The sequence below is a fragment of the Hypanus sabinus genome, chromosome 1 (assembly GCF_030144855.1).
Source record: "Hypanus sabinus isolate sHypSab1 chromosome 1, sHypSab1.hap1, whole genome shotgun sequence".
Taxonomy (NCBI): domain Eukaryota; kingdom Metazoa; phylum Chordata; class Chondrichthyes; order Myliobatiformes; family Dasyatidae; genus Hypanus; species Hypanus sabinus.
In genome coordinates this window covers 88,284,970-88,305,612 of record NC_082706.1, presented here as the reverse complement: position 1 = coordinate 88,305,612, position 20,643 = coordinate 88,284,970, and the positions used below count along the sequence as shown (strand labels likewise).

At 41.7% G+C, this 20,643-nt stretch overlaps 1 protein-coding gene across 2 annotated transcripts in view; it reads left to right on the top strand.

The window, feature by feature from the left end:
• dok6 (docking protein 6) overlaps positions 1 to 20,643 on the top strand; it is a 527,037-nt gene that overhangs the window by 284,020 nt on the left and 222,374 nt on the right. For both annotated transcript variants that reach the window (XM_059971537.1, XM_059971547.1), the window contains one exon: positions 10,009 to 10,116. In XM_059971537.1, coding sequence (XP_059827520.1) covers positions 10,009 to 10,116 — 108 coding nt within the window. The remainder of the gene's footprint in view (positions 1 to 10,008; positions 10,117 to 20,643) is intronic.

Below are 20,643 nucleotides of genomic sequence, written 5' to 3'. Positions count from 1 at the left end.
AGATAACAAAATAAGTACAAGGCAGCAAATATGAATAATAAAGTCATGTGCATGAGTTCATGGACCATTCACAAAACTGATGGCAGAGGAGAGGAAATTGATGGTAAAACATTGAGCTTGTGAAATCAAACTCATGTGCTTCCTCTCTGATTATAGTGTTGAGAAGAGGGCATGACCTGCCTGTTCGTGTGTACCTCCTCTCTGATGATAACATTGAGAAGAGGTGGTGTCCTGCCTGGTGAGGGTCCTTATTGTTGGATGCCATGCTCTTGAGGTACCATCAGGGTTGTGCCCATTATGGAGCTGGCTGAATGTGTAGCCCTCTACAGTCTCTTGTGATCCTATGCATTGGAACATCCATACCAGGCTCTGATGCAACCAGTCAGAATGCTCTCTCCATGTACATCTGTAGAAATTTGCAAGTCTTTGCTGGCATACCAAATCTCTTCCAGCTTCTAATAAAGCAGAGCCTTTGGCATGCCTTCTTCTTAATTGCATCAACATGTTGGGTCCAGGACAGATGCTTGGAAATGTTGGTACTTGAAGCTTCTCATCCTTTCTACCACTGACCCATCAATAAGAACTTTTGTGTGCTCTCCCAACCTCCCCTCCCTGAAGTTTACAATTATTTGTCTTGCTAACACTGAATTGTTGTTGTTGTGGCTCTTCTTCTATAGTCCACTCTGGCCTCTTATCTCTTCTCCTCACCTGCTTATCACCTCCCCCTGTTGCTCTGCCACCTTCTCTTTCTCCCATGGTGCACTCTCCTTTCCTATCAGATTCCTTCCTCTCCAGCCCTTTGCTTTTTCCACCTATCACCTCCCAGCTTTTTACTTCACTCCCACCCCCATCCACCTAGCTTCATCTATCACCTTCTAGCTTGTCCTCCTTCCCCTCCACCCACCCCCCCCCCCCACCTTTTCTGGAAGATTTGGGAATCTTCCGCCTTCCTTTCCAGTCCTGATGAAAGCTCAAAATGTCGACTGTTTATTCCTCTCCATTGATGCCGCCTGACCCGCTGAGTTCCTCTAGCACTTTGTAAGTGTTGCTCTGGATTTCCAGCATCTGCAGAATCCCTTGTGTTTACATCTTTTGTTCCAGACTGCTTTCCGTTCCCTATTAATGTGAAGCACTGGCCACCCCCTGAGGCAGTGTAACGTTTACATATCAAACTGAAGGTCAAGCTTAGCACTGTGAAGCATCACTGAGAAGGTATATTAGCCTGAAGCAATTATCAAAATGCCAAGTTGTGCATTAGAGCTTTTGACACAATATGCTGGTCGGTGGTTTTATGCAACAAATGATATTTATCTTTCCTCGGCACCCAGGAAACTTATAATCGAATATTCATCAGGTGCAATGGACAAGATCTGGATCCCGTTGGGAAGTGTTCGGTGCTACCTAAGGGTGTTATTTAAACCAATTTTCAATGCCAAATGTAAACTTGCATTTGAAGGGATAGTTTGGTATTGATTCAGCCATGTCAGACACAAAGGTTAAGGGTGAGAGTGTACAGATTCACCAGTCAGTTAGCTCTGAATGGGAACATTAGCTCCCACTTTATAGTGCTCTGCGCCAGTTTAAAGATTAACTTTATTTGTCAGGTGCAACTCAAAAGATCAAAGCACACTATGAAAAGCATCAGATTCAGGTTTATTTATCATATGTGCATCCAAATATACTGCAAAGCGTCATTTGCATTGACAAACCAACACACCAAGGATATACTGGGGGCTGACCGCAAGTGTCGCCACTCATTCTGGCACCAACATAGACAGTGAACCATGTTCAGCAGAACAACATAGAACACAACATAAAGCCACAGCGAAACAAGCCCGGCTCCAGTTTCTAGCCTGGTTTAACCCAGGCTTCAATCTTCAATCCCACTTGGAGTACTGTGCTCAGTTCTGGTCACCTCACTATAGGAAGGTGTGAAAACCATAGAAAGGGTGCAGAGGAGCATGCCTTATGAGAATAGGTTGAGTGAACTCAGCCTTTTCTCCATGGAGCAACAGAGGATGAGAGGTGACCTGATAGAGCTGTATAAGATGATGAGAGGCATTGATGGTGTGGATAGTCAGAGGTTTTTTCCCAGGGCTGAAATGGCTAGCACGAGAGGACACAGGTTTAAGATGTTGGGGAGTAGGGACAGAGAACATGTCAGGGTTAAGTTTTTTATGCAGGGAGCGGTGAGTGTGTGGAATGGGCTGCCAGCGATGGTGGTGGAGGCGGATACAATAATGTCTTTTAAGAGATTCCTGGAGAGGTACATGGAGCTTAGAAAAATAGAGGGCTGTGGGTAAGTAACCCTTTTGAGGTAAGGACATGTTTGGCACAGCTATCTGGGGTGAAGGGCCTGTATTATGCCGTAGGTTTTCTATGTATCTATAAAAGGCTGCAGATGGTTGTAAACTCAGCCAGCTCCATCATGGGTACTAGCCACCCCACCGTTGAAGACATCTTCAACTGGTGATGCCTCATGAATTTGGTATCTATCATGAAGGACCCTCACCACCCAGGACATACCCTCTTCTTATTGCTATCATCAGAGAGGAAGTACAAGAGCCTGAAGACACACATTCAATATTTTTAAAACAGCTTCTTCCCTTCTGCCATCGGATTTCTGAATGCAACCCATAAATACTACTTCAATTTTTGCACTACTTATTTATTTTTTATATATTTCTTGTATCTTCTAGTATTTTTTAATGTTTTGCACTGTACTGCTGCAGCAAAATAGCAAATTTCATGACATTTGTCAATGATAATAAACCTGACTCTGATTCTGGTTCCCTACCATTCTAGCCAATATTACTCCAAAATGTTCAAAAACATGATCACTGTGGCACCAGCAATCTTGCTCCAATAAATTGCGAACAGCCTGAATGTTCGCAATCCCTGTTTGCTCAATATTAGCCCTTTCAGTCTGTTTGATTGACAGCAGTACTGAAAAAAATATTTAAAAATCAATATTATCACTTTGATTCAACAACGGAATATTCCATGAAGGTTACCGTCTCACCGATTCCCTCGACAATTGACAATTTAATTGACAAAATCCCATTGCCATTTCCTTGGTGACTACACTGCATGGTTTTGTCATAAATGATTCTTTACATCTGTGGAGTAATTGTTACTGAATAAGAGGTGCAATTATAACTGCTGTGTGGTCAGTAGATTTTAGTTAGCTGATGTTTAGCTTATTTAAATATAACCTGATTTTATTCTATTACTGATCCGTGCTGACTGGCTCCCCCACTGAGGAAGTGGAAGATCCATTTGCAGAGAGAGGTGTCGGGTCCCATACTTTGTAACTTGGTGATAAGTTCTGAGGGGGATGATGATATGGAACACCGAGCGGTAATCAATAAATATCAGCTTGACATATGTTCTGCTGTTGTCTAGGTACGCCAAAGCAGAATGCACAGCCAGTGAGATCGCATTCACTGTAAACCTTTGGAGGCATTTGGGAATTGCAGTGAGTCCAGTGCTGGAGTTAACTCTAGTCATAGTGAACCCCTCAAAGCACTTTTTCTTATGATAGATGTCAGCACTACCAGCCGAAAGTCATTGAGGCAGCTTACCCTTCCCTAATTGGGCACTGGTATGATTTCAGCCCTTGCAAAGGTGGAGGGATCCTCAGACTGCAGTGGTGAGATGCAGGATGTCCTTGAACAGTTGGTCAGCACAGGTTTTGATTACCCTGCCAGGTGCAAGGTCAGGGCCTGAAGCTGTGTAACAGTTCACCCTCTTTTAGAATGTTCTGACGTCAGCTTCTCAGACAGAGATCACAGGGTTTCCAGATGCCGCAGGCATTCAAACAGGAGTAGTGTTATTCACCTGTTCTAAGCGTGCATAAAGATGTTAAGAGCTTTGAGGATTGAAGCATCATTGCCATTTATGCTGTTATCAGGTTCGGCCTTATAGGAAGCAATGGCATGCAAACCCTAGTGCAGTTGTTGTGTCTCCAATTTCACACAGAATTCCCTTTTCACTCTCACAATGGTCTTCAGTAGGTCTTACCTGGACTTCCTGTAGGACTCTGGATCGCTGCTACTGAATGCCATGGATTTGGCCCTCTGTAAACTATGAATCTCTTGGTTCATCCATGGCTTTCTGGTTTGGAAAAATGTGATATGTTCTCGAAACAGCACACTAGTCTATGCAGGTCTTGACATAGTCAGTGATGACTGTGGCATATTCAGTCAAATCTGAAGCTGAATCCCTGAATGTGAACCAGTCCACCATTTTAAAGTAGCACTGTAAATACTCCACTACCTTTACAGTCCGCACCCCTGGGGCTGTGGTCTTTGGTCTCTGCCTGTATGCCGGGAGCAGAGGTATAGCCAGGTGAATGGACTTGCCAAAGTTGTGGGTGTGCGATGACACAGTAAGCGTTCTTCATGGTGGAGTGTTGGCTCCTCTGGTTCTGTAAGAGACATGTTGGTGGTAGTTTATCGTAGGCTTTTTTAAGCTAGCTGAAATCCCCCATGATCATCAGGAAGTCATCAAGGCTTGTTACCACTTGACAGTTGATCTTGGTGCTCAGCTCCTCCATGCCAGAATGACATTGTCCAAGGATGAAATAAACACCACGGCCATGGTGACAGCAGATAACTCACTCTGCAGATAAAATGGATGATACTTGACTATCAGATGTTCCATGTCAGGGGAGCAGAACTGAAACAGAATTGCCATGTCTGTATGCTGTAATGAGTTAACCATGAAGCAAATACTCCCTCCTCTGCTTTTACCTGACACCACAGTCTTGCCCATGCAGTGGAAGGTGAAGCCCTCAGGATGGAGTGCTGTGTATTGGGGGTGAGTTATGTCTCTGTGAAGCAGAGTACATAGCAGATCTTGATATCTCTCTGGACCTGCAGTCTTGTTTTAAGATTTTCAATTTTATTTTCTTGAGACTGAACATTAGACAGGAAGGGATTAGACACATAGAGGATATTGGTACATATTCGTACCAATGACATAGGCAGGAAAAGGGAAGAGGTCCTGAAGAGGGAATTTAGGGAGTTGGGTAGAAAGCGGAAAAGCAGGACCTCCAGGTAGTAATCTATGGACTGCTGCCAGTGCCACGTGCTTGAGAAGGTAAGATAGGGATGATTTGGAAGATAAGTACATGATTTCAAAGTGGGTGCATGTAGCAGGGGCTCAGATCTCTGGCTATTGGAATCCCTTCTGGGGAAGGTACGACCTGTGCCAAAAGGACAGGTTACGCCTAAAGCAGAGCGGGACCAATACCAGGCAGGTTTGCTAGAGTTGTTGGGGAGAGCTTAAACTAATTTGGCAGGGAGGATGGGAAGCAGATTGATAGGGCTGAGGATGCGGCATATGGTATACAAGTAGATGCAGTGTGTAGTGGGGTTGTGGGGAAGAAGATGAAGTGTAACTTAGGGGCAAACTAGAAATTTGTGATGATTAGAGGACTGAAGGTGTTATATTTTGTATTCATACAGTATACGGAATAAGGTAGATGATCTTGTAGCCTAGTTTAAGATTGGCAGGTAAGATGTTGTGGGCATCCCTGTGTTGTGGCTGAAAGAAGTTGGAAGCTTAACATCTAAGGATACGCAGGAAGATGCAAGGACCTGATGGGAGTTATATACAGGCCTCTGAACAGAAAATGAATCTATAGAAGTCATTACCACTGACAACTGTGGAGGTGAAGTACTGAGGATGTTTAATGTGAAATTTGATAGGTTCTTGGATTAGTCAGGGCATCAAAAGTTTGCGGAGAAGGCAGGAGAATGGAGTTGAGAATTGTAACAAATCAGCCATGACGGAATAACAGAGCAGTCTTAATGGGCCAAATGGCCTAATGGTCATATGGATGCAGTGTGAAGAGTGACAAGACGGCTTAAGTGTCCTGCAATTCAGTATTAGCACAGCAGCCAGGTTTTCCTTCCATCTGTTGAACTCACTCCCTGATTCTCCACTCTGTCCGTTCTGATAATCGGTTATTCTTTTGAATCACTTGAAACAATGTCACTTACTACAAACTTTATGGCTGCAGATTTCAGCTGTCATAGTTCCAAATGGGGTTATTTGATAATTCCCTTGTGAGCTGCACAAAAATACTCATCATTCTCTGGCGCTATTTATATATCAAATGTTTTGCCTTTTGTAGTATGAAGTTTTAAAATATATTTCTGATAATGCCTTGCTTGTGATGCAGATTCCAGGAATTATTTATATATATATTAAAGAAAGAGAGAGACCTAAAAGACATAGGATCAGAATTTGGCCATTCAGCCCATCGAGTTTGCTCCGCCATTCCATTCCATCATGGCTGACTTATTATCACACTTAATCCCGTTCTCCTACCTTCTGCCCATAACCTTTCATCTCCTGACTAACCAAAACCCTATAAACTCTGCTTTAAATATACTCAATGACTTGGCCTGCACAGCCATTGGTGGCAGTGAATTACACTGATTTGCCACACTCCAGCTGAAGAAATTCCTTCTCATCTCCATTCAAAATGGACGTCCCTCTGTTGTGCGGCTCTGCCTTCAGGTGCCAGACTCACTCACTATAGGAAATGTCCTCTCCACATCCATTCTGTCTAGGCTTTTCAATGTTTGATAGGTTTCAATGAGATCCTCTCTCATTCTTCTGAATCTACCAAGTATTGGACCAGAGCCATCAAATGCATCTCATACATTAACCCTTTCATTCCCAGAATCACTCTCGTAAACCTCCTCTGGATCCTCCCTTCCCAATTCCAGTGCATCTTTTCATTTATTCCTTCTACCAAAGTGTATGACCATACACTTCCCTACGCTATATTCCCTTTGCTACTTCTTTTCCCATTCTCCCAACTTGTCCAAGCTCTTATGCAGACTCCCTGCTTCCTCAACACTACTATCCTCCACCTATCTTTTATCTTCTGTAATCCTGGCTGCAAAGCCATCAATTCCATCATCCAAATTGTGGACATGTAACGTGAAAAGCAGCGGTCTCAATACCAACCCCTGTGAAGACTACTTGTCACTGGTAGCCAACCAGAATCAGCTCCCTTTATTCTGACTCTTTCCCTGCTGCCAATCAGCCAATGTTCTATACATGCTAGTATATTTCCTGTAATACCATGGGTTCTTTTCTTGTTAAGCAGCTTCATGTGTGCAACCTTATAAAAGGCCTACTGAAAATTCATCTAAACAACATCCATTCACTATCCTTCGTCTATGCTGCCTGTTATTTCCTCAAAGAATTCGAATAGATTGGTCAGGCAAAATTTCCCCTTAAAGAAACTTTGCTGACTCTGGCCTACTTTATAAAGCACATCCAAGTATCCCAAAACCTCATCCTTAATAATGGACTCATCATCTTCCCAACCACTGAAATCAGGATAACTGACATATAATTTCCTTTCCACTGACCATAAGATTAAGGAACAGAATTAGGCCATTTGGCCCATCGATTGCTCCACTTTTCCCCCTCCACAGCCCCACTCCCTGGCTATGTCCCTGTAACCTTTGATGCTGTGGCCAATCAAGAACCTATCAATCTCTGCCATAAATACACCCAATGACCTGGACGTCCCTCTATCTGGAGGTTATACCCTCTTGTCCTCGAAGCCACCGCCATGGGAAACATCCTTTCCACATCTACTCCGTCTAGGCCTTTCAACATTCAAAAGGTTTCAATGAGATCCCCCCCCCCCCCATCCTTCAAAATTCCAGCAAGTACAGGACCAGAGCCATCAAACATTCCTAATATGATAAACCTTTCATTCTCAGAATCATCCTTGTGCACCTCCTCTGAACCCTCTCCAGTGCCAGCACATCCTTTCTTTGATGAGGGGGAATACTATTCACAATACTCAAGGTGAAGCCTCACCAGTGCCTTATAAAGCCCCCCACAACCCTGCTCTTATATTCTAGACCTCATGGAATGAATGCTAACATTGCATTTACCTTCATCACCCCCAGCTCTACCTGCAAGTTAACCTTCAGAGTGTTCTGCAGAAGGACTCCCAAGTCCTATTGCTTCTCAGATTTTTGGATTTTCTTCCCATTTAGAATGTAGTCTATGTAGTTATTTTCTTCTACCAAAGTGCATGACCATGCATTTTCCAACATTGTATTTCATTTGCCACTTTCTTGCCCATTCTCCTAATCTGTCTTAAATCCTTCTGCAGCCGTCCTGTTTCCTCAACACTACCAGCCCCTCCATTAATCTTTGTATCATCTGAAAACATGGCAACAAAGCCATCTATTCCATCATCTAAATCATTGATATACTGCATCAAAAGAAGCAATCCCACTGTTGACCCCTGCAGACTACCACTAGTCACTGGCAGCCAACCAGAAAAGAATCCATTTATTCCCATTTGCTGCCTCCTAGCAATCAGCCAATGCTCTAACCATACCGATAACTTTGCTGTAATACCATGAGCTCTTAACTTGTTAAGCAGCCTCACATGTGGCACCTTGTCAAAGGCCTTCTGAAAATCTAAATATACAAAATGCATTGCAACCCCTTTCTCTGTCCTACCTGTAATTTCCTCAAAGAATTCCAACAGGTTCATCAGGTAAGATTTTCCCTTCAGGAAACCATGCCAACATTGTCCTACCTTGTCCTGTGTCACCAAGTACGCCATCACCTCTTCCTTAACAATTGACTCTAACATCTTCCCAACCACAGAGGTCAGGCTTGACTGGTCTATAATTTCCTTTCTGCTGCTTTCCTCCTTTCTTAAACAGTGGAGTGACATTTGAAATCTTCCAGTCCTCTGGCACCTTGCCAGAGTCCAATAATTCTTGAAAGATCATAACTTATGTCTCCACAATTTCTACGATCACCTCTTTCAGAACTCTAGGGTGCAGTTCATTTGCTCTGGGTGATTTATGTACCATTCGGTCTTTCAACTTTTCGAGTACCTTCTCCCTTCTAATAGTAAGTGCACTCACTTCTCTTCCCTCACACCCTTAATATCTGGCACACAATTAGTGTCTTCCACAGTGAGGATTGATGCAAAATACTCATTAGTTCATCTGCCATCTCCTTGTCCCCTGTTATTATTTCTCTAGCCTCATTCTCTGGAGGTCCTATATCCACTCTCATCTTTCTTTCAATTTTTATTTACTTACAAAAGTTTTTTCTATCCACCTTGATATTGTTTGCTAGCTTGTTTTCATATTTCATCTTTCCCCTCCTAATAGGCCTTTTAATGACCTTCTGTATGGTTCTAAAAGCTTCCCAATCTTCTATCCACCTGCTAATGTTTGCTTTGTTGTATGATATCTCTTTTGCTTTTACATTAACTTTGACTTCTCTTGTCACTCACAGTTGTACCATTTTGCCATTTGAGTATTTCTTTGTTTTTGGAATTCATCTATCCTTCACCTTCCTCATTTTTTCCCAGAAACTCAAGCCATTGCTGCTCTGCTGTCATCCCTGCCGGCTTCTCCTTCCAATTTGCTTTGATCATCTCCTCTCTCGTACCAGTGTAATTTCCTTTACTCCGCTGAAATATGGCAACATCAGACTTACTCTCTATCGCATTTCAAGTTGAACTCAGTCACATTGTGATCACTGTCTCCTAAAGGTGTCTTAGCTTAAGCTCCTTAGTCGCCTCCAGTTCATTACTAGCACCCAATTCAGTATAGCTGACACCCTGGTTGGCTCAACGACAAACTGCTCTAAAAATCCACCTTGTAGGCATTCAACAAATGCACTCTCTTGAGATCCATTACCAACTTGAATGTCCCAATCTACCTGCATGTTAAAATCTCCATGACTATCATAACGTTGCCCTTTTGACACACTTTTTCTGTTACCCATTGTAGTCTGTACTTGACATCCCAGCTGCTGTCTGGAGGCCTGTCTATAACTGCAATCAAAGTCATTTTACTCTTGTAGGTAGTGTGGCTCATTCTACCTCCTTCTAGTAGAGTAACTCAACCAGAGCAATTTATACTACAGAGTAATCTCTTTACAGTAGACTGGTAAGACTTCTATTTATATTTCTTTGTTTTTGTTTGGCAGATGTACAGAAGATGCTGGTTGGTGTTTAAGAAAGCCTCCAGCAAAGGCCCAAGAAGATTAGAGAAATTTCCTGATGAGAAGGCAGCATTTTTCCGGAACTTTCACAAGGTAAATAATTGTGGTTTACTAAGTATGTTAAAAGATGGCAATTATTAACAGTAACTGCAATCTACCTAGTCCACTCATTACTTTTGGAATTTGGTGAGAGACAGGGAGATGTGGTGGAGGGTATTTCACATTGGAATTAAACTCCCTTATGTCCTGCAGTGAGAATAGTTGATTCTGCTTTGGACGTTGGTAGTTTTAACAGTACCATTGATTACTCTTTCCCTACAGTAGTGTGGAAGTTAGCTGATTATTTTACAGTGCCTTCGATCACCAATTGGGGTTCAATTCTCGGCACTGCCTGTAAGGAATTGGTACAATCTCTCCGTAATCGCGTACATTTTCTCCACGTACTCTGGTTCCCTCTCACATTCCAAAACTGTATGATTACAGTCAGTAAGTTGTGAGCATGCTAAGATGGTGGTGGAATCATGGCGATGCTTACGGCTGCCCCCAGCGTCATCCTTGCTGAATTGATTAGATGCAAAATTATGCATTTCACTGTATATTTCGATGTATATGTGACAAAAAAGCTAATCTTTAAGATCTTTATATGAATTATATTATTTTTTCTTTTTATTATGCACCCTTTTACTTGAATTCTAATATGTTGAATTTTACCATTTGTTTTTGTATGTTGCTAACTATTAGGGACAAACGGCCTTCAATTTTATAAATTTCTAAGTCGGTAAATGGGATTGTGAGCGTGAAGTTAGAGCAACAAAATCCAATGGAGTTTAGTAGTGTGGACTTTATATTTTAGCTATTCATATAGCAGCTATTCCTCAAAATATTTTGGCTTTAAGTGTGCCATCAGCAGTCTTTAGTACGAGTGACCAAGAGGCTTCTGCTGCATACCAGGATAAGAAGTAGGAATCGACCTGCTGACCCCGTTTGTCAATGAGTCTGTGTTTGGTCTGGTGTCTTAAGTTCAATCTCCTACACAATCCATTTAAAAAAATAACTTTTCTAAAAAGTAAAAACACAAAACGCTGGCAGAACTCAGCAGGCCAGACAGCATCTATGGGAGGAGGTAGTGACAACGTTTCGGGTCGAAACCCTTCATCAGGACGGTAATCATACAGGTACTGCCTGGCCTGCTGAGTTCTGCCAGCATTTTGTGTTTTTATTTATTTCCAGCATCTGCAGATTCACTCGTGTTACTTTTCTAAAAAGATCTGGCAATGTCCAGTCATTGAGTCCGCTTAATGCTAAGCAACCATAGTCTTCTGAGGTAAAAAATCTCAAAGAAATTTGCACTAAGAAATTTCTCATCATTCTTCTATGTGACCTATGATTTTATCCTGAGACTAAACAGTTAATAGATTTAGAATAAGGGATAAGAAGCTTACAGGGAATTTGAGGGGCGGTCCTGTCCCTAGCGTAGTTGCTAGTGCCATGCTTTACATCTGTAAGATCTGGGTTCGATTCCCACTGCTGTCTGTAAGGAGATTTTATGTTCTCCCTGTGTGTGGGTTTTCTCCAAGTGTTCTGGTTTTCTCCAACTTTCCAAAGACATATGGGGCAAGTGTTACTAGTTGTCCCAGCAAGATTCTTCCTGATTTGATGTGACCCAAACAGCACAGTTCACTATTATTTTTGATGTACATGTGCCAAGCAAAAGTTTTGCAAAGAGGAATCTAGATAGACGATTGAACTGCCAAGGTATTAAAAGATATGAACCAAGTACTGGAAAATGGGATTAATATGGATGACTGCCCATTACTTGATGTGGGTGTGGGCTGTTTTCATGTTGTGCCACTCTGTTAATAGCCTCTTGACACAAACCCTAGCAGGCCTGCTGGGATCATTGGTACTTTTCAAAGTTCCAATGTTTCAGGCTCATCATTATCTGTTCCTGAAATTGCTATTAGCTCCAACTGTCGATACAAAATGCATGGTGTACTTTCTAGGCAATTAACAGAAGAAATGTACGTCATTCACTGAGCAACCATTACTAAATGCTAAATGCATCTTCAAGAAGTGGGATAAAAATAATGGGAAAACTGGACAAGCGAGAGTGAGAAATGTTTTCAAAGTTCACAGTAAGTTTATTAACAAAGTACATATATGTCACCATATACAACTCTGAAATTCATTTTCTTCCAGGCATTCACAGTAGAACAAAGAAATACAATTGAATCAATGAAGAACTACACACAAAGACTGACAAACAGCCAACGTACAAAAAACAGACTGTGCAAATATATAAAAATATAATAAATTATTAATAATACTGAGAAGATGGTTTTAGATACCTTGAAAGTGAGCCAATTGGATGTGGAATCAGTATTGAGCTGAGTGAAGTTATCCACGCTGTTTCAGGAGCCAGATGATTGAAGGGTAATAACTGTTCCTGAAGCTGGTGATATGGAACCTAAGGCTCCTGTATTTCTTTCCCAATGGCAGCAATGAGAAGAGGGCATGGCCTGGATGGTAATGCATCTTGTAGATGTGCTCAATGGTGAAAGGGATTTCCCTTTGGTAAATTTATCCTCAGCCAGATATGGCTGCTAAGATATTAATGATACGTTTTCTTGCATAGGCTTAATTTTCCATCGTAGCGAGAACGAGTCCATTTTAAACTAAATTAAATTACATATTTCATCTCTATACAATAAGGGAGAATTTGAATTAAATTTAGCATTTACAGTTACTTTGTTTCATGGATTGGACTGAACTTAATCCAAGTTATATATAAAACATCTAAATTTCAAATCAAGTTTGCTTCAGGAAGTTATTAGTTTTCATTCTTGCAAGAATAAATTAATTTGCTTTTACATTAATTTGACCTCACAGTAGTTCAAGTTCATTTCATTGACATTCAACCATACATGAACACCCATGAATACAGCCAAAAGAGACAGTGTTACTCCAGGGACAGGGTGCAAACCACAGCGCTAACATTCATGCACAGCAGAAGGTGCATATATCACGTGCAAGAAAGCAAACATATAAGATATAAGTAAAATAATGAAAAACATAGTCCAAGACCCCAATTCCATGAATATTGCATCAGTCTGCCATCAATCATAATATAACTTGTCTTCTGCCAAGCAAATTCTGGGGAGCAGCGCTGATTCCAGCTTGGACTGCCTCTGGTGGAGAGCACTTACACTTCTCCTGGGCGGCTGTAAACAGACAACACCTCTGCTTGAGGCCTAATCCTCACTACGACTGACCCCACGCAGCACCTCCACCATCTGCCAATAAATCAGTGGGTTGCTGCGTTCCACATTAATAGTGTCCAAAAAGGTTTTGCGGTCACTAGAAAGGCAACTAAGATGGATCACTCGCTGTTAGACTGCATGCCACCTTCACACACCAACTCCCTCGCTGCCTCTCGGGCACAGGCAGCGGCACGAACAGCACCAGGTCCAGCTCCTTCAGTTTCTCCACCAATGACCGACTCCCTGATGGGGTAGGCCTGCAGTACTTTATGTTCTTAATGCCCAGCTGGGTCTTGAGGTCATGCTACTGCTGTTTTGTGCTTGCTGTGTTCTGTGTTGATCTGCTGAGTGTTGGGGGCTTGCTATGTTAGCACTGGAATCCTTAGGAGTGCTGGTTGTTAATGCAAATGACACATGTGCTACGAAGTACGTGTGACAAATAAATGAATCTGAGATTCAGGGAATGAATTGCAAAGCTTTAGAGCCCATGCAGCAGAAGGTGTAGGGCAGGTAAAGCAGCAATCGAATCGTAGAATTTTATTGGTCTACCTCACTGCAGAGATACTGAAGCTGGTGATATAAAAGTCTTTATTCATCATGAAAAGCAGGGGTTCTTCCAGAGACCCTTTTGCTGGGGTCTTGCAAACTCAAAGAACATCACATTTTAATATTCTTAAGATCAAGATTTAGCAGGTGATACAATACAATTTCAATAGTTACAATGACATCGTTTACTTCAACACTTTGGACTGGCAATGGTTCATTTGAATTTCATATCTATAAAGGCAGATGCCTTTGAACGTTTAAGAAGTTTTGTTGGGCCAAAGTAATTCACATGGAAGGTCTAAAGGCTTCTGGGGACAGAGATCCCAGACCCCAACAACTAATTGCCTGTACCTGTGACCATGTTTCATAGGCTAAAGTCACAAGCTCAGTCTGGTCTGCCTGCTTGAAGTCAAGTTACAATGCTGTAAGTAATAGCCTGCAGTTCTTTTGTTTGATGCAGGCCAATTAACCTAACCCCATTGCCTTATGTTGCAACAGGGAACACCTCATGGTCATTTCATTTTGCAAGCCATATCTCTTAGCAGCCAGCCCCACTGTGGGCTAGTTTGTGCTCCACAGAAATATTATTTATTTGCAGAGATGTGCTATTAATTTAAAACAGCTTGCAACTTACATTAAAAACAAGATGGGTTCTTGTTTGAATTAATATCTGTTATATTCAGATAACTGCAGAATACTCCCCAACAATAAAATAAGTGGTCAGTCACCCATCTAATCTGTGCTGGCTCCCAGCAAACAATCCTATCGATGCCTTTCATTATTCATGCTCTATACAAAGGATTCTTCCTTGAAAATGTATCTAGTCCTGTTATTAAAAAGACACTGAATAATTTTGTTTTCAGCACCCTTACAGGTCATGATTTCCAAATCTCGATCTCTCAAGAGGGTGGCACATTTCTAAGGCTCAGAAGGCGTGAGAAAAGGTAGAATCAATGATTTAATTGACATGAAATAAGTTTTGCAGCTGCTGTACAGTGCAAAGACAGAAATTGCTATCAATTAGTAAGATAATAACCAGTGCAAAATAGAGGAATAATGAGGTAGTGTTCATGGGTTCATGGACTGTTCAAAAATACAATGGTAGAGGTGAAAAATCTGTTTGCTAAATCATTGAGTGTGGGTCTTCAGGCTCCTACACCTTCTGGTAGTGTTGAGAAGAAGGAATTTCCAGGATGGTGAGGTTCTTAAGTAATGGATGCCACCATCTTCAGGCACCAGCTCTTGAAGTTTCTTTAAAGGTGGGAAGGGTTGTCAGACTAGAAAGATAGGATGAGAGAATCCATTTGAAATAGGGATAAGAACTTTGAAATGGAAGTGTTGCTTGATAGGAGCTGGTGTAGTTCAGTGAGGACTGTAGCCATGGGCAGAATGAGGGAATGGAAAATACACACAGTGATCACCTTATCAGCTACCTCCTATACCTAATAAAGTGGCCACTGAGTAGATGTTCATGGTCACCCGCTGCTGTAGCCCATCCACTTCAACATTACACATTCAGAGATGCTGTTCTGAACACCACTGTTGTAACGTATGATCATATGAGTTACTGTCACTTTCCTACCAGTTTGAACGAATCTGACCATCCTCCTCTGACCTCTCCATTAACAAGGAGGTGTTGTTCACTGGATGCTTATTGCTTTTCACACCATTCCCTGTAAACTCTAGAGACTGTTGTGCATGAAGGTTCCAGACCAAACCACCCTGTCTGGCACCAACAATCATTCCACAGTCAGAGTCACTGAGATTACATTTCTCCCCCATTCTGATGTTTGGTCTGAAGAACAATCCAAATATTACTGAAATATTAATCAGGTTTATTTTCACCAGCATGTGCCGTCAAGTTTGTTAACTTAGCAGCAGCATTTCAATGAAGTACATAATATAGAAGGGAAAATATATAATAAATAAGTAAATCAATTACAGTATATTGAATAGATTAAAATCTATGCAAAACCATAAATAATATATACTAAAAAAGCGAGATAGTGTTCACAGGTTCAAAGTCTACTTAGGAATCAGATGGCAGAGGGGAAGAAGCTGTTCCTGAATCGCTGAGTGTGTGCCTTCAGACTTCTGTACCTCCTACTTGATGGTAACAGTGAGAAAAGGGCATGCCCTACACAATGCTGCCCCCAATTCTCGCTGATTTGATTTTACACAAATTATATATTTCACTGGATGATCCAATGTTTCGAAGCATGTGTGAAAAATAAAACTAATCTTAAGCTAATCTTATCCTTTGGAGGGCCTGGCAAATCAACTTAGGCTACTTCCACTCTGAATGGACTAATTACTCTGGCACTGCACAGGAGGTGACACCATTAGCTGTGTGTCTGACACAGGAAATGTGCCACTGGAACAAGTGTTATTAACAATCAGAATGACCAGTCTGATTTCCAAAGCAGCATCATTCCTTCAATTAATATTTGTACTCACTTTCAGACTACTAAAAATCTCTTTTAATGGAGAAATAAAGCAGTGCTATATATTTTAATTTCTTCTCTGAACTCTGGTAAATGTTGAAGTGCCTAAGCTGCATAGATCCTTGGCAAAGATGGTAAGGTTTGATCTGGAATGCAGCTCCTCATTTCTACTTAAATTTTGTTATATTGCAGGCAAGGATAGATTATCATTCCTTCTCAATGGCCATATAAGTACATAGTCCTTGTAAATTCACTGTCAGTGTTGATAAAGGCAATCTATTAGAATGTAGCCAACAGCCAATGATAATCACCTCAAAGGACTGATATCTTCAATAGTTACAGGTCAGGCCCCAAAGCATAGTCAATTCCCTCAACAAGGGGTGGGAATTGGCAAGAGAATTAATTACTGCATTCTATTTGGAAACTGGAGCCATGAGATAACGTAATGTGAGTGTTGCATTGTCGAAGTCTCCCTTCTTTTAAATGTTAGATTGAGATGTCTTCAGTTACATGTAACAATCGTAAGACACCTTTGTGCACATAATGCCCTGAAAAATGTCATCCATCAGATTTGATTTATTTGTCACACAGACATTAAAACATACACAGTGAAATGCAATGTTTGTGCAAACAACCAACACAACCTAAGAAAGTACTAGGGACAGGCTGCAAGTGCCATCTCCTATCTCAGCCCACGAAACCATCCCCATGACCTGAAAGAATAACTAAGTCTGAGCCATGATCACTATGGAGACCGTAGCCTCCGCTTCCAAACTAAAAGTACATTGAACTCATTCATGTTTGCTGTGGATGTATTTTCTTAAGGCAGCTCACTTATGCCAACGTTATCACCAACGAAGTGCTTTGAGACTGTCAGAAAGGTACTAGTTTCATTATATGGGGAAGGAGTGATATAATGAATAACATGTTAATATATATTCACAAGCTTAATTTATTGCCATGAAATAATAATTTGAATATTACTCTAAAATGTATTCTAATAATTGGGCTAAATGAACTAAGTAATTTGATGAAGAGCTGATTTCAGGAGGTATTAAATCAAAAAGCTAATAGTATTCTTGTTTTTGCACGCTTGATCTGAAGCGCACCAGGTCTCATACATCTTGTTTTGTGGCCGCATGTAAGCAGACAAATCTCAAGGTTGTATAATGTACACATACTTTGATAGTCAATGTACTTTGAAGATCATGAGGGGCAAGATAGGAAGAAAGCACATAGTCTTTTTCCAAGGGAGGGGACACTAAAGAGTCAACCTGGAATGTACATGGAGCAAGAGAGGTTCAGAAGGCTATGGACCAAATATGAGCAACTTTAGAGAGGGTGAAGAGGAGTTTTACCATTCAGAGAGCATGTCTTACAAAGATATGTTGAAGAAACTAAGGATTTTCTCTTTGGAGTAAACGAGGATGAAAGGCAACTTGATAGGGTAGAAGGTGATGAGAAATATAGATTGACTGGGTAGCTAGAGACATTTTCCCAGTGTGACAGTGGTTCATATGAGGAGGCATAATTTTAAGGTGATTGGAGGAAAATCTGGGGGGGGGGGGTGGCTGAGGTAAGTTTTTTTTCAACACAGAGAGTGGTGGGTGCATGGAATAGCCTGCCAGGGTTGGTAGTAGAAGCAGATACATTAGGGACATTTAATAAAATATTAATTAGGCAGGCATATAAATAATAGAAAAGATGAATGATAAATAGGAGAGAAGGGAGAGGGGAGACATAACAAACAGCTCGTTGATTTATGATGTTAAAAGTCTGTTGCATCACTTTTTCTGAGCTCTGTGCCCAAAGAATCTGGTTATCTGGGCACACAGCCAGCAGCCAGCTCGATGCTCGTGATCGTCTGTCTCCCACAACACCCGAGACAGCGATACCGACCTCGAGTCTGCCCACCTCCAGAGCCTCAAAATCCTGAAACTCTGAAGGCATGTTCGTCCTCTAGGCCGCGTCCTTGGCATATCGAATAGCGGTGTTACGAACTCCCGTAACTGGGTCACTTACCAGCAAAGATAGAGAGGTCCGTTGAAGTCTGATGGTACTATTTTTAAAAGCATTTATTGATAAAGGGGCACAAAAATAAGATTAATGCAAACATACAGATAATATACGTCGTCAATACTAAATCTAAAAATGCCGGTATAATAATAACCAATAAGAAATAGCTCTATCGTGGTCTAGGGGATAATGTATTGTCCGATGGAAATATAAAAGTCATTGTTAGTTGGTTCAAGCTGCAGCTTTTTGGGTTCAAGAGAGAGACGGTTTAAACTTCCCCAGTCTTTTATGATGCCAATCCGTTGAGTCGGGGAGTTGGTTTCCCCGTTGTTAGCTAAAAGCCGTTTTCCGTGTTACAAGCCACCAGTCCCAGGCAACGGAACTGAACGCACGTGGCCTCCTTCAAATGGATCCCCGCTATCACGGGAAGTGCTAACATTTCTTCTGGTGCGTCTGAGGGGCTGTTCCCACAGACCCTCTTTTATCCTGACTCACAGGGTCTCGGATGTCAATCAGGTTGGGGTGATGCAATCCCTCCCTCAACCAGCCCACTTTGCCTGAGGGCTTCCACGTAGCACAGTATCTTCAATCCACAAATTCGTCTTCCAGAGACAATGGCCATGTCCCGTAACTTTACATCGCCAGGGAAACGAGACATTCCGCACGTCTCTCTCTCATTTCCTGGGCCCCCTGACCCAACCCAACAGTGATCTTGCGATTCTCACAAAGGAGGGGGCTGCAGGCATAACAGCGGCCAGTCGTGAGACCCTGAGAGCGGGTCCCACTCCTGCAAAGAACTGAAGTCAGCGTGTAACTCCAGGTCAGGGTCTTCAAAAGAACCCTGAAAAGGAAAAAGAGAGATATTGAAGATGGAAATAGAACTGTTTCTGAAGATGCAAACAAAGGAGTTGTCATTAGGTGCCATCATCTCCTAAACTCCACCCCACTAACCTGCCTACCGAAGCAACAGATCTACAGCAGATGCCCTCTCTTTGGCTCTTCACACAACCTTGGAACATCTGGACAGCAAAGATACATGCATCAGGATGCTCTTTATCAATTACAGCTCAGCATTTAATATCATCATCCCATCAAAAACTATTAAACGACCTGGTCCTCAATACTCCTTGTGCCATTGGGTCCCAGGTTTCCTCACTTGAAGAACCTAGTCAGTTCAGAATGGCAAAAACATCTCCTCCACCATCTCCATCAGCACAGGGATATGTGCTTAGTGCCCTGCTCTACTCACCTTATACCTATGAGTGTGTGGCTATGTACAGCTCCAACACCATATACAAGTTTGCTAACAACATCACTGTTGTGGGCTGTATCCAAGATGGTGATGAATCAGCATACAGGATGGAAACTGAAAATTTGTCTGACTGGTGTAATACCAGCAACCTCGCACTCAATGTCAATAAAACCATGGAATTGATTGTGGGCTTCAGGAGAGGGTGATCATAAGTCCATGAGCCAGTAATCATCATAGGTTCAGAGGTGCAGAGGATCAGTAACTTTAACTTCCTGGGTGTCACTATTTCAGAGAACCTGACCTGGACCCATCAGATAAATATAATTGTGAAGAAAGCACAACAGTGTCTCTACTTCCTCAGGAGTCTGTGGAGATTTGGCATGACATCAAAAACCTTGGCAAACTTCTATAGATGTGTGGTGGAAAGTTTACTGAGTGGCTGAATTATGGTCTGGTATGGTAACGCCAATAACTTTGAGCTGAAAATCTTGTAAAAGGTTGAGGATTCAGCCTATTACATCACGGGTAAATCCCTCACAACAACTGAGTGCAGAGTACATCTACATGAAACAGTGCCATAGAAAAGCAGCATCCATAATCTAAGATCCTCACCACCCACGCCATGCTCTATTCTTGCTGCTCCCTTCAGGTAAAAGGCACAAGTCTTTCAGGACTCACACCAACAGTTACTACCCCTTAACCATCAGGCTCTTAAACAAAAGGGATAACTACACTCATTCTACTTCAGGTGTTCCCACAACCAATGATCTCACTTTAAGAACTTTTTATCTTGTTATCTTATGCTCGTTATTTATTGCTATTTATTTATATTTGCATTTGCACAGTTTGTTGTCCATTGAACCTGTTAACAGTTATTGTTCTATCCTGTATGCCCGCAGAAAAGGAATCTCAGTGTTGTATGTGGTGACGTGTACATACTCTGATAATAAATTTTATTTTGAAATTTGATGAAGGGACTTCAATATAGTTTCCTCTCTCCTCAGAAGCTTCATGACCTCCTGAATGCTTCCAACAATTGGTGATTTTGCTTCAACTTTCCAGCTTCTGCAGTGTTTTTCTTTTGTCCAGGGACATTTCATGA